The sequence below is a fragment of the Aquarana catesbeiana genome, linkage group LG04, assembly GCF_042186555.1.
Source record: "Aquarana catesbeiana isolate 2022-GZ linkage group LG04, ASM4218655v1, whole genome shotgun sequence".
NCBI lineage: Eukaryota > Metazoa > Chordata > Amphibia > Anura > Ranidae > Aquarana > Aquarana catesbeiana.
This window is the reverse complement of record NC_133327.1, coordinates 403799655-403813765: the sequence shown is the minus strand read 5'-3', so window position 1 is coordinate 403813765 and position 14111 is coordinate 403799655. Positions and strand designations below refer to the sequence as shown.

Below are 14111 nucleotides of genomic sequence, written 5' to 3'. Positions count from 1 at the left end.
ATAATTTTTTTAACACTTCTTTATTTTTCATTTAACATTATTGCCATCACAAGGGGGCTATGAAGCCCTCCTGTGTGAAAATATTGGCATATAACAGGTTGTCCTTATAGAGTTATCAGGGGTGTATTCAACCCCCCTGCTCTCTGCAGCAGTGTCAAGCATAGATCATGTGGGATTAGCTGCTTGCCCAACCACAGTAGCCAAGGAATGAATAAACTGAGCCCAGAAGTGAAAAAAAAAATACTTGTTGCTTCTAGGTTCATTCATCTTGGGAGGGATGTTACCTAAGCTCCGCCCTCTTGGTATTCTGAGGGTGGTTACCACAGTCTTGGGAGATCCCAGGAACCATCCCAGAAGTTGGTAGGAGGGGTGGTTGGCATCCCTTCATTGTAATGGGTGCAGGCTGAAAAAAAAAAAAAAAATAGCAAGCTCATGGCTGCAATGAGCTTTCTTTATCCACTTGGAACTACCCACTGGAATGTGGAGGTCAAATGGTTAAAATGCAAAAAGTGTTTCAGTGTGTTTGTTCAATTCTCTAATGGCTAGTGGGGCTAAACCAAAATCTATTTTTAACCGTAATAATGAGATTTGAAGGTGCAGGATGGAAATATTTTCACAAACAGAATTCTAACAGTTTTTTTTTTTTTTTATATTCTGGGGAAACCCGTTCATATTGTAATGAAAATGTAATACATTCAGGCTTTTGCTTAAATAGGTGGTCTGAATGTAAAATGTAAAGGCTTTCAAATGAAACTAGTTGTCTTGATGGTAAGAATGTTCTGATAAATTATTTTCTTTGAGCATTCAAATGAAAATCTAACCAGGTATAATGAGCTTTTGGCACAATGAGATCACTTACTGCTGAGATAAATAACAAGTTGTTCTCAGTGGGAAGTAAAAATACATTAAGCAGTTACATAAACTTAAGCAGGTCATAGACGGTGCAAATTTATTTCCTGCATCCACAGGTTGCAGGAAAGAAATTAGCACGATTCCCCCATCAACAAAGATGGTGCTGACAGGAAAACCCCTGCTGCTGAGTAATTGTCTGCTCCCTGTGGGGATGGGTGGAGGAAGACGTCCACATTACCTTGTAAAAGTAGCAGTGACATTGTCACTGGGCTCTTCACATTTGGTTCAACAAGTAGAGCTGTGGAAGGGACCGTAAAGACCCACCCACTACAGACTGTCGGCAAAAAAAACAAAATTTGGGGCTGTGGGGGGTGGAAATTCATCACCCTACACCCTACTCACCCTACAGGTGATGTGTCCCCACCTCTGTGTAAATGGGGGAATCTAATCTACAGACGTCCCCTCTGAGATATGTGTAATAAACCAATTAGTTAATCATTAGGTAACACGTGAAAACTAATCTAAAGCATGTATTTAATACCCTCCATCCATCCAGAGACCTCTTGGGTAGTGATGAGAGGAGTATTAAATAATAAATTATAAATGAGCAAACCAAATATTATAGGTATTTCGTGACCACATAAAAAACATAAGAAGTCCTTATGAACGTGAGAATCCAATCCCACATGTGAAGAAAAAAATGTAAATTATATATAAATAATTCCAGTAAAAAAACCTAGCAGTCCCAGCATGACATTATATATATATATATATATATATATATATATATATATATATATATATATATATATATATATATATATATATGAATCAAAATGTTCCAGCAGAAAGGTGTATATATAATGTGTTCCAGCAGTATTCTTTGTAATTAGTGACTTTTGTGCAAGCAATCAGCTATCATCCAGTGACTTGCGGTGCTCCCCCTCAAGGATCCCCACTCTCCTCTCCCAGTTGTAATGGAAACACTGCGTTTTCCAATGAACCGCTATTACCGGCTGTAAGAAGCGCGGTCTGTATTGTAAAGTAAAGGGTGATATTTCCGCAGGAGATAAACGAAGGGGGCAGGCTTATCATTCTCCAGTTGTTCTCTGACCTCCTTCCGCCGGTAATAGCGGTTCATTGGAAAACGCAGTGTTTCCATTACAACTGGGAGAGGAGAGCTGCCACCTCTGTGGTATAAGCGCTGCTGCCATCGGCGACTTGCAAACCGGGAGAGCGGGAGGACCCAGGAACAACCTCATTGGAACCTAGGATACCATACCAGAGTGTAACACTACATGCCTACTACCCCTGCAGGGGTACAGGGAGCTGGTGAGTGGGGATCCTTGAGGGGGAGCACCGCAAGTCACTGAATGATAGCTGATTGCTTGCACAAAAGTCACTAATTACAAAGAATACTGCTGGAACACCGTTGGAACACTTTATATATACACCTTTCTGCTGGAACATTTTGATTCATATATATATAATGTCATGCTGGGACTGCTAGGTTTTTTTACTGGAATTATTTATATATAATTTACATTTTTTTCTTCACATGTGGGATTGGATTCTCACGTTCATAAGGACTTCTTATGTTTTTTATGTGGTCACGAAATACCTATAATATTTGGTTTGCTCATTTATAATTTATTATTTAATACTCCTCTCATCACTACCCAAGAGGTCTCTGGATGGATGGAGGGTATTAAATACATGCTTTAGATTAGTTTTCACGTGTTACCTAATGATTAACTAATTGGTTTATTACACATATCTCAGAGGGGACGTCTGTAGATTAGATTCCCCCATTTACAGAGGTGGGGACACATCCATGCAAATAGTTTTTATTTTTATTTAATTTGATTTTTGATTTTTACTCTTCAGAGCGGGTGCTCTTAAAATACACATTCAGCACTTATTTTCACATTAGATACCCCAATAAAGGTAGTGCCACTTACCCCTATTTTTGTAAAAGATTTTTTAATATTGTGAAAGATAATGTTACACCACGTAAATTGATACCCAACATGTCACGCTTCAAAATTGCGCCCGCTCGTGGAATGGCGACAAACTTTTACCCTTAAAAATCTCCATAGGCGACATTTAAAAAAAATTCTACATGTTGCATGTTGAGTTACAGAGGAGGTCTGGGGTTAGAATTATTGCTTCTCGCTCTACCGATCGCGGTGATACCTCACATGTGTGGTTGGAACACCGTTTTCATATGCAGGCGCTACTCACGTATGCGGTCGCTTCTGCACGCGAGCTCGGCGGGACAGGGCGCGTTTAACTTGTTTTTTTCCTTATTTTACCTTTTATTTTTACACTGTTCTAAAAAAAAAAAAAAAAAGTGTCACTTTTATAAATCCTATTACAAGGAATGTAAACATCCTTTGTAATAGAAAAAAAGCATGACCGAACCTCTTAAATATGAGATCTGGGGTCAAAAAGACCTCAGATCTCATGTTTACACTAAAATGCAATAAAAAAAAAAAAAAAAATTGTCATTTAAATAAAAAATGGCCCTTTAAGAGCTATGGGCGGAAGTGACGTTTTGACATCGCTTTCGCCCTGCAATGTCATGGAGATGGGTGGGGGCCATCTTCCCCTCACTCATCTCCATGCCAAAGAAGGAAGAACATCCGATCGCCTCCGCCTCTGCCGACGGGTCCGGTAAGCGGCGGAGAGCACCGGAGTGGGCCCCTCTCCTGCCGCTGATAAAAGTGATCTCACGGCGAATCTGCCACAGAGACCACTTTTATCGTGAAGCAGACCGCCGGCCGAACAAGAGGAACCGAGGTTATGGCAGTTAACTGTTGCTATAACAACGCTATCCCCTGTCAAAGTTAGGACGTATATCGGCGTGCGGCGGCCCGGAAGTGGTTAAAGACCACCAAAACTGATTGAGTGCTCATTTGTGGTCCTAAATATTGATAAACATATCTGCTATATAGTACCATAGATGTTCAAGGTTCGTTTATATAAGTGAATCAAAGTTGGCAAGTATAAAAAAGCAAAAGATGTTGTTTTGTAGAACAGCTAATATTTTAAAAATGTCCCAGAATACTTCAAAATCTTGCTACGTTGGTTTTTGTCGAACAAGTTTTCAGATGTTGCAAAAATGTTTATTCACATGGGTTTTGGTTGCACTTTAGAGGCTGTTTGACTTCCAAGACAATAATTTTAACTTTTGTAATGCTAACAAAAAAAAAAATTTTTTCCAGGCTACAAGTTATTGACCACAGTGAATAAAATAGTCTAATTTGCATTTTTACTTTGACTGTTAATACATTACATTTAGTTTGTGGAAACCTGTAAGTATGTGAGCTTCCCATCATTTTGTGTAAGATGTAGAGAAAGCCCCATCAAGAAAGAACAGCCCATGGCAGCTAGTCTCTTCAGTGTCTTGACACGCACAGCCTGTCATTTTGCATTGCCCTCTAGGTCTGTATGCTCACATGTCAGATGGTGAAGGGACAAGGCAGTGCTTTTCTCCTCCACACCCAGAGACTCTACTGACAGCTCATCTGTCTGAAGGAAGAGGCATGTCACATGTACTCCTTAGATTTAGAAATGCTTTAATCTCTCTTGTCACCTCCCTTATTTTGAGTCAGATGTGTTGAAGAAGAAACTTTAGCGCTACCAAATCTCTTAACCGGAGTGAACAAAAAAAAATGGCCCCACTGACCCACATCAGCTTGATTTCTACCTTTTTGTCTAAAATAATTTTGTGAAAAGTTATCTAATTTTAATAGACATTGGCTTATCGGGTAAAATAATTGTAGCGTAATTTCGTGCTGATTTTTTATTGCCTGCTGTAGAAGGACAGTAGCTATCATCAAGTTATTACTATAGACATCACCTAATTTGTTTGTAAAATAATTTTCATATTCTTGAATGCTCAGGAAAAGGGAGCCATTGATGCTTCTGGGTGCTCATTTTTCTCAGATGCATAGCTCATTTATGAGGAGTGTATCTGTATTTCCAAAAGAAAGAAGCAGGTGGGATAATAAAAGCTAGAGCACAAAAGTGTTGAGTTATTCATAGCCACCAATTGGATTACTTTGCTCTGTTTTTCTATTAAAGGATTACAAATATATTAGAGTGGCTAGGACAATAAATGTATCCTTATAAAACCATATTCTCATAAACTAAACCCATCTAATAAAACCTTTTTTTTTCTAATATTAAATGTCTGTATGAGCTTCCTGCAAAGGAATAGTAAGTTCTGCTCTTCTGTGAACAGCTGAGTTTTCTTTCTGAGAGCCTTCACAGTTGGAATCTATAGCATAGGTCAGAATGGCTCTAGCTGCTGTCTCATAATATATCCTGTGTGAGTGATGGTTGTGTCTACAGAATATTTTTAATTTGCCCCTGCACTCCTATGAGATATCCTTTCATTTTAAGCTTTCTTTTAATTTACCTAACTTTAAAAAGCAATATTTACGTTAATTGTTTAAATGAAAAATCTATTTTCCCACAGTACCTGGACATGTCCCATTCAGCTCACTGAAAGGCACACCATTTGAAGACAAGATCTTTTTGAATTGGAAGGAACCTATGGAGCCAAATGGCATTATCACTCAATATGAGGTACCACTGCTCACATCTGCTGAAATGTCTTTGTTAAAATAATGGCCGTAATTAATCATGCTGGATTATACAGATTGTTGTTTGAAAGTTCCTAGCAGCTTGAGGTTATTGGACCGTCATGAAGGGCATGGTAGTGATGAGAATAGTGAAACCCGTGGACAGGTGCGGAACAGTCTGTGCTGGTCACATTGCGGATTGTTGTAATTACCCAACACAGGGATCATTAGCACAAAACAAAAATCTGCAGACTTGTTATTTTATTATAATTGCCTAAGGAACCTATAAATTGAATTTGCAGTATTCGCAAATGTAATATGGTGTCATGGCTACAAAGGCCATTTTGTAAAAACTTTTTCTCTCAACAGGTGAAATACAATAGTATACGGTCTTTTGATCCTGCAGTCCCTGTGGCAGGACCCCCGCAAACTGTTACTAAACTTTGGAATAGCACGCATCATGTTTTCTCTCAACTGCATCCGGGCACTACATACCAGTTCCTTTTAAGGGCTAGTACTCTCAAAGGATTTGGTCCAGCAACCGCCATCAATGTTACTACCAACATATCAGGTAAAATACCCAATATGCACACCAGCTATGGGTAATAATATTTTTTATATTATTTTTATATTTACTATTATAAATATATTTTTTATAATATTGATTCATGTGTCACTAATATAAAATCTACTTTTGTGTTTTTTTTGTGTGTGTATGTATAGCCCAACGTTTTTCTGTAGTTTTTAATTGAATGGGAAGAGTTAAAATTTCATTCAGGTTTTTAATTGCCATTTGTGTCCCTTCTGAGGAGATTTAACCTATGGTTGTAGAGAGATTGTAGGTTGGAGAGATTTCCACTCCCTTCCAGTTGTGTCTTTGGGATAAAAAATAAAGAAAATCTACAGAAGGTGATAGAGCAAAAAAAGAAAATAAAATATTTGCAGGGGTTTATCATCCAAAATTAAAAAAGCTGTATAAATGCTTTTAACTTTATATACATTCTTATAAATTCAACAGTATTTACATCTACTACTGTAGTGTAGCTTCAAAAAAGGAACTACAGTATTTTTAACTAAACACTAAGACTCCTTTCACACTGGGGCGTTTTTCAGGCGCTTTAGCGTTAAAAAAAGCGCCTGAAAGTAGCCTCATCCGCCATCCCAAAGTAAAAGCCCAAGTGCTTTCACACTGGGGAGCTGCGCTGGAAAGGCGTCAAAAAAAGTCCAGCAAGCAGCTTCTTTGCAGCGCTTTCGTGTTTTTGCCACCGGGCTGGGTGCGCCGATGGCCCAAACCCTTTCACGCTGCCAGCGCCCGAAAAACGCCTGAAAAACGCCCCAGAGTGAAAAGTATCTCAGTGTAAAAGCACTCGGGCTTTCACATTGGGATTGCAGATGAGGCTTCTTTCAGGTTACAGCGCCTGAAAAACACCCCAGTGTGAAAGGGGTCTTAGGGGCATATTTATGAAGCAGGGAATCTGACCTAAAGGACTTGTTCATATCAGATGCAATCCAGTGCATTTTTATTCTGCATCAAAAACTCATGTACAATGTTTAACATGGATTTAGATGGCCCTAGTTCTCACCAATGCAGTCAACAAAAGTAGAACGTGTTGCAATTTTTTTCTGTATGGAACTTGGCAAAGCGTATCAGAAATGCACCAGAATGCTCATGTCCTCATCTGAAATGATGGGGGAAAAACACACCAGAACACATCAGAAATGCATGAGACACATTGAAAACGCATAAAAAAAATTTGCATGCAAAAACACATCAAGAAATCAAATTGTGGTGTTAACTGGCCCTTAAACATTCACTGCAGGTGAGTATCCTTGATGAATGTGTTTTAAGTGACAGCGATCAATTCATTGCCACTGAGTGTTTAGTGAAATTCACTTTCACTGCTTTATAAATATGCCTGTTATTGTTATGGGTTACATGTTTTCATCAAGTAGAATAATTAAATAAAAAATAAAATAAAAAAAAGAATGTGTATATTGCCAATCCATTGCCTCAAAATGTCAGTGTTGCAAGTGTTGTGGTACAGCCCAGGCACTGTGTAACTTCATGGACTGCAAATGATTTTAAAGTAGGATTGGCACAATGAACATCTCTGGTGGTATAAGGGCAGTTGCATAGAATTTGCATTGTAGCTACCATCCCAGCTGAGGCAACTGAGAACAAAAGAATTATTCAGCAAAGATTTCCTTCCACAATTTTTTAAGTGAAATGGCCTATAGCAATCATTCATGCATTTTAAAGTGTTTTTTTGTCTTAATGCGTTCTATGCATTAAGATAAAAAACGATCTGTGTGCAGCAGCCCCCCTAATACTTACCTGAGCCCCATCTATATCCAGCGTTGTCCACAAGTGCCTCGGCTGTCCAGGACTTTCTCTCCTGATTGGTTGAGACACAGCAGGGGGCGCCATTTGCTCCCACTGCTGTCAATCAAATTCAGCCATTGAAAGAGAGGGGGCTGGGCTGAACCGCGGCTCTATGTCTGAATGGATCTGTGGCTCGGCTCAAATCGGATGCCCCCATAGCAAGCTGCTTGCTGTGGGGGCACTCAACAGGAGGGATGGGCCAGGAACTCCAGTCAGGGACCCAAGAAGAGGAGGATCCGGGTTGCCCTTTGCAAAACCACTGCACAGAGGAGGTGAATATAACATGTTTGTTTGTTTTAATAGAAAAAAAAAAAAAAGACTTTACGATCGTTTAATTGTGTTACATTAATTGGGATGCATTAATTGGGTACAAAAAGTAAGAACTCTTCATTGAATATGATCAAGAAAATTGTTACATTTACAGAGATAAAAATGTGGCACTATTAGTTATTGAATAATATTTTTATTAAGAATCTTTTAATAATGGTGACTTTTTTTTTTCCCTGGGGGGGGGGGGGTGGCGTTATAAAGCACAAATTTGCAAATTTGGGTTGTGTTTTGATTGCTTCTGGATTCTTAAACAAGCAACGATCCATTGATTTTAATATGGGGGTGAGGAATGTCAGGAAACGTCTCACAGGACTTTGACAGGTTATATGACAGGACTTCTATCTGGGATGGCAGCGTCATACAAAGAACCCACAGCAAACTCCAAACTGCCCTCTGCATTTTATGAGTAAAATGTAAAATGTTGGCTTGTTTTGGAGTAATCATTGCATTTTCCTGACGCCTTCATGGCAGCACACACTGGGTTGTGACTCCGCCCCCACAACCTGACAGGATTGGTCTATCTATAAAAGTTGAAGAGAGATGACCCCCACCATTCTCTTTTTTATCCTCACCTGACAAGATGGTTGGACATCGCAGAGCCTCTTACCGCATCGCCCCAGCAGGTTCAAGCCTCTCCTGTTTGGAAGTCCCTCTTGTACAGTCTCTAAAGGAGCTTCTATGGAGGGAGCCCCCACTCTGGTGGTCTCAGGGGCAGCATCATGGATCATCTGGCACATAGTAGGCTTTAAAGAAGCTGAAGTATTGCAGTGGTCTCCACTTCTTTTCTTTTTCTATTCTTTTTCTTTTTTTCCTAATTCTTTCTCCCTCTGGTACCTGTAGTCCCACAGCGCTCTAGGCATGCATGATGGCCGCCGGCGCGTCCCGCTCCGCATTGCGCATGCGCGGGAGAATCGAACAGAGACAGCCTTCACGTTTGCCAGCTTCCAACATGGCGCCGGAGCCGTCTCGGCGCTTCTGCGCATGCGCGAAGCGTCATTTTTGGCGCGACGGCGGCGGCATTATTTAAAAAAGGGCTCTGGCTTTTCAATACAACAGTTCGCTATTCTGCTCGTTTTGGCTGACTCTTCTTGGCATCCTGAAGCTGAAATTCCCTCTGGAAACTGGTAAGTCATTTTGATCCTTCCTGATTCATCGTTACAAGGGTATTTAAAAAAAAAAAAAAAAAAAAAAAAAATATAATAATAATTAAAAAAAAAAAAAAAAAGGAGAAATAAGAAAAAATATTATTATTATTATTATTATCTTGGCATAGATATATATATATATATGTATATTTTTGTTTTCCTCTTTAACCCCATTCCAGACCTTTATTTCTGCCTACATTCTTCTTCTCTGCTCATGGAGACCACTGCCCAAGCAGACCACCCACGTCCTGTAAGGTAAGGGGCTGTCCATATGGTAAGTATTGAAGAGAGAAAAAAAAAAAAGAGCGCACATCTTCTGACAAGACTTCTTCTATCAGTCCGTCCAGGTCTAAATCAAGACGCAGGGAGAGATCAAGCCATGCCTCAAGCAGAAGATCCCGCAGAAGCCGATCACGCTCCTCATCTCGTCACAGGCACTCTCACCGTAGCCATTCTCGTCGTGGTCACTCACGCCACAGTCGTTCTCGACGTAGCCGATCTCATCATAGGAGATCGCCTTCATCACGTCGCAAGCAAACCCAGCACACCCGTCCCGCAGCAAATTGCTGCTGGGTATGTGGCGCCACGGCTTTGCCAGATAAATTAGCATGTCGCTCGTGCTTCAATGAAGCTACGAAAGAGAGAGAATCGGACATCAGAGAAGTAACTGACCTGATTCGGGAATCAGTCAGAGAATCTATAATGGAGTCAACTGCACCCCTGCCAGCCAGGTCAGAACCAGGTACCTCCATAGCTCCTCCTTGCTCAGCAATCGAAGTAAGGGCAGATCCAGAATCCCCTTCAGAGAACGAAGAATCGGAAGTGCCAACAGGTTTTGACTTCACCTTGGTCGAACCATTTGCAAAATCTGTCAAAGAGGCCATAGGTTGGGAAGAATCTGAGGAAACACCTCAAAAAACGCGGAAATATTTTCCAAACCTGAAAAGGGACCCAGAAACCTTCCCTTTCATCGAGGAATTAAATGATTTGATCAAAGATGAATGGGAGAGAGCCGACAAGAGGCCTAACCTAAACAACAGACTTGCAAAAATGTACCCTTTAAGAGAACCTAAGGTCTCCTCCTTAATTAATGCCCCGGTTGTGGATGCCTCTTTGATGCGTTTGGCAAGGCATATGTCACCCTACCCATTGAAGATGCCGTCTCCTTCCGTGACGTCCTAGATCGGAAAATAGACCTAGAACTCAAAAAAGCCTATTCCACAGCAGGGGGCGCTTGCAGACCAGCAGTCACCACAGCAGCAGTTGGTAGAGCCATTTCAGGCTGGACTGTCAATATTGAAAAATCTCTTCAGGGAGAGATAGACTTGGAGAAAGTAGTTACGTCTCTACAAGAACTTAAATTAGCAGGCGATTTTATCGCAGAAGCCTCCGTGGACATTATTAGGTGCTCGGCCCGGGCAATGTTAGCCTCGGTTATGGCAAGACGAGCTCTGTGGCTAAAACCCTGGGTAGCAGACGCAGCATCAAAAACAAATTGGTGCAGAATTCCCTACGATGGTTCCAACCTCTTCGGCTCCAAATTAGATACGGCAATTTCCAAGGTGACAGGGGGAAAATCTGGGCTCATTCCCTCTGACAGGAGACCAAAGAGACCAAGAGGTCCCGTTTACAAAGGTAACCTTCCAGAAAGGTACAGAGAAGCAAAAACATACAGACCAGGCAGAGAGTTCAAAAGAAACTGGAAGAACACACAGTCTTCTTTCCTGAGGATGCGGAAAACCAAGGCCACTCCTTCTACCGAACAACAGAAGTCCTTTTGAAGGTACGCCCGCCCATCCCCCGAGGGTGGGCGCCAGACTAAAAAGATTCACACAAATATGGTCAGAAAACATCAGGGATCATTGGACCATTTCTACGATCAAGTACGGTCACAGGTGGAGATTCCTGAACAAGATCCCCAGAAACCATTTTTTGCCAACCAAACTCCCGGCTTCTCAACAAAAGAGAAGAATCCTTCTGCAATACATAATGGAACTAAAACAAAAGGAGGCAATTTTGGAGGTTCCACTATGTCAAAGAGGCAGAGGTTTCTACTCCCCTCTGTTTTTAGTAAAAAAGAAAACGGGGGATTTTCGGCCAGTGCTGGACTTAAAAAGACTAAACAAAAATATCAAGATAGAAACCTTCAAGATGGAGAGTCTACAGTCCATCCTATTAGCAGTGAATCTAGAAGATTGGATGCTGTCCATAGACTTATCAGACGCCTATCTTCACATCCCAATACATCCTGCTTTTCAAAGATTTCTCCGCTTTTCAATCAATCAACACCACTTCCAGTTCCAGTGCCTACCCTTCGGCATCTCATCAGCTCCCAGAACCTTCACCAAGGTTCTTCTGCCTCTCATCGCATACCTCAGAGAAAGAGGTCTGAGAGTACATCATTATCTGGACGATATACTTCTTCTAGCAGAAAGTCGCCAGGTCTTGATACAACACCGAGAGATCCTACTATCAACTCTGCAAAACTTTGGCTGGCTGGTGAACTGGCAGAAGAGCAAGCTTCAGCCCACTCAGAAGATGATTTTTCTCAGTGCGGAGCTAGACACCATCCTGAACAGAGTACAGCTTCCTCAGGAGAAAATCATGCCTCTGATTCAGAAAGTTCAGAGGCTAATCTCGGTTACACACTTGCCAGCCAGAGTATGTATGAGCATCCTGGGCTCCATGTCTGCGACTCTGCCCATGATTCAGTGGTCCCAATGGCACACAAGAATCTTGCAGAATTCTTTTCTGAGGCAGTGGAATGGAGTATCAATGCTTCAGAAGATCTACATACACAGGTGTGTGAAACAATCGATGTGGTGGTGGACACGAGCCAGGAATCTCAAGAGATACAAATCTCTAGTTTCTCCACAGCCAGAGGTGGTCACTTCAGATGCCAGCCAGCTAGGATGGGGAGCTCATTACCAAAATCTAGCAGCACAAGGGCAATGGAAGTTTCAAGCCCAGGGGATAGTATCCAACATACTAGAGCTCAGAGCGGCCTTTCAGGCACTTCTAGCCTTCACTCCATACCTGATAGGGAAGAACGTGGTGATACGGATGGACAACAGAGTCGCTGTAGCATATATCCAGAGGCAAGGGGGTACGAGGAGTCGCACTCTGATGCAGGAGGTACGCCCTATCATGGAGTGGGCTCAAGTACACCTAATAGACCTAAAAGCGGTATATGTCCCAGCAGCCCAGAACATGCTGGCCGACTATTTGAGCAGGGAGCTTCTCTCCAACAACGAGTGGTCATTGAGCCAACGGGCCTTTTCCCTTCTTGCAACAACTTGGGGAACACCAGAAATCGACCTAGCAGCCACACCTGCGAATGCCAAATGTCGGAGATTCCTGTCAAGAGCAGCCTTCCCATCAGCCGAAGGGATGGATTGTCTAACCCATCCGTGGAATTTCAAGCTGGGTTACATTTTTCCCCCAGTACCCTTAATTGCGAGGTTCCTATCCAGGCTTCGGAAATCATCGGCAACTGTAATAGCCATAATTCCTTTCTGGCCGAGGAGACCGTGGTTCACAACCCTACTACAACTCAGCCTACAACAACCGCTTCCTCTCCCAGTAACATCGGACCTTCTGTCCCAGGGTCAATTTCTACATCCAGCTCCAGAGAAGTTACACCTGACAGCATGGAAATTGAAAGGACTCGGCTGTTAGAGCAGGGATGCTCACAGGAGGTCATTTCTACTCTTCTTCAAGCTAGAAGAAGCACCACCAACAGGACCTACTCACAAGTATGGAATAGGTTTTGTTCTCTGGCTCAACAAAAAAAATGGAACCCAGTATCACCAGAACCTCCTCAAGTTCTAGAATTTCTTCAGTTAGGTATTACCAAAGGCTTAAGCTCTAGTACCCTTAAAGTCCAGATTTCGGCTCTTTCAGCTAAAACAGGCATTAGATGGGCACTACATCCTCTAGTGATTCAGTTCATGAGAGCCTGCTTAAAAATCAGACCTCCAAAGAAACCCACATTTCCACCATGGAATCTCTCTACAGTTCTTGATGCATTATCCAAACCTCCTTTTTGGCCGACTGAGACAATTTCACTTTGGAACCTGACTCTGAAGGTAACCTTCCTTATCGCCATTACATCTGCAAGAAGAGTTTCAGAACTTAAAGCATTACTGATAACAGAACCTTACCTAGTCTTCTATCCCGATAGAGTGGTATTGAGGCCTTCGGAACGTTTCACTCCCAAGGTATCATCTTCTTTTCATTATAATCAAGATATCAACCTTCCATCCTTTATTAATAACCAGGGTGAACCGCATGCATTGGACGTTAAAACTATCATTACCAGCTATTTGGAAGCTACAGCCTCTTTCAGAAAATCAGATACTCTTCTCATAATTCCTCACGGTCCTAGGAAAGGTCATCCAGCAACTTCCCGAACAATCGCATCCTGGCTAGTCAACACCATTAAAAAGACATATTCATCTCAGCAGCTAGCCATCCCAGAAGGCATCAAGGCACACTCAACCAGGGCAGTGGCAACTTCATGGGCAGCATATTGCAGAGTTTCACCGGAAACGATCTGTAAGGCAGCTACCTGGTCGTCAAGACATACGTTTACTTCTCACTATAAAATTGACTCTGCACAACTAACTACAGCGGACTTTGGCAGAGCCATTATTACAGCCAATTCCTCAGCTCTTTAGAATAATAAACTTTAATTTGCACCCTCCCGACTGGCGAGTTATTTCCCAGTGTGTGCTGCCATGAAGGCGTCAGGAAAACGGAAAATTGTATACTCACCTTTCCGTAATTTTCCTTTCCTGACGCATCTTC

At 41.8% G+C, this 14111-nt stretch overlaps 1 protein-coding gene across 16 annotated transcripts in view; it reads left to right on the top strand.

Moving 5' to 3' along the window:
* PTPRK (protein tyrosine phosphatase receptor type K) overlaps positions 1–14111 on the top strand; it is a 674681-nt gene that overhangs the window by 415557 nt on the left and 245013 nt on the right. For all 16 annotated transcript variants that reach the window (XM_073627229.1, XM_073627239.1, XM_073627238.1 and 13 more), the window contains exons 9-10: positions 5339–5448; positions 5814–6015. In XM_073627229.1, the coding sequence (XP_073483330.1) occupies positions 5339–5448; positions 5814–6015 (312 nt within the window). The remainder of the gene's footprint in view (positions 1–5338; positions 5449–5813; positions 6016–14111) is intronic.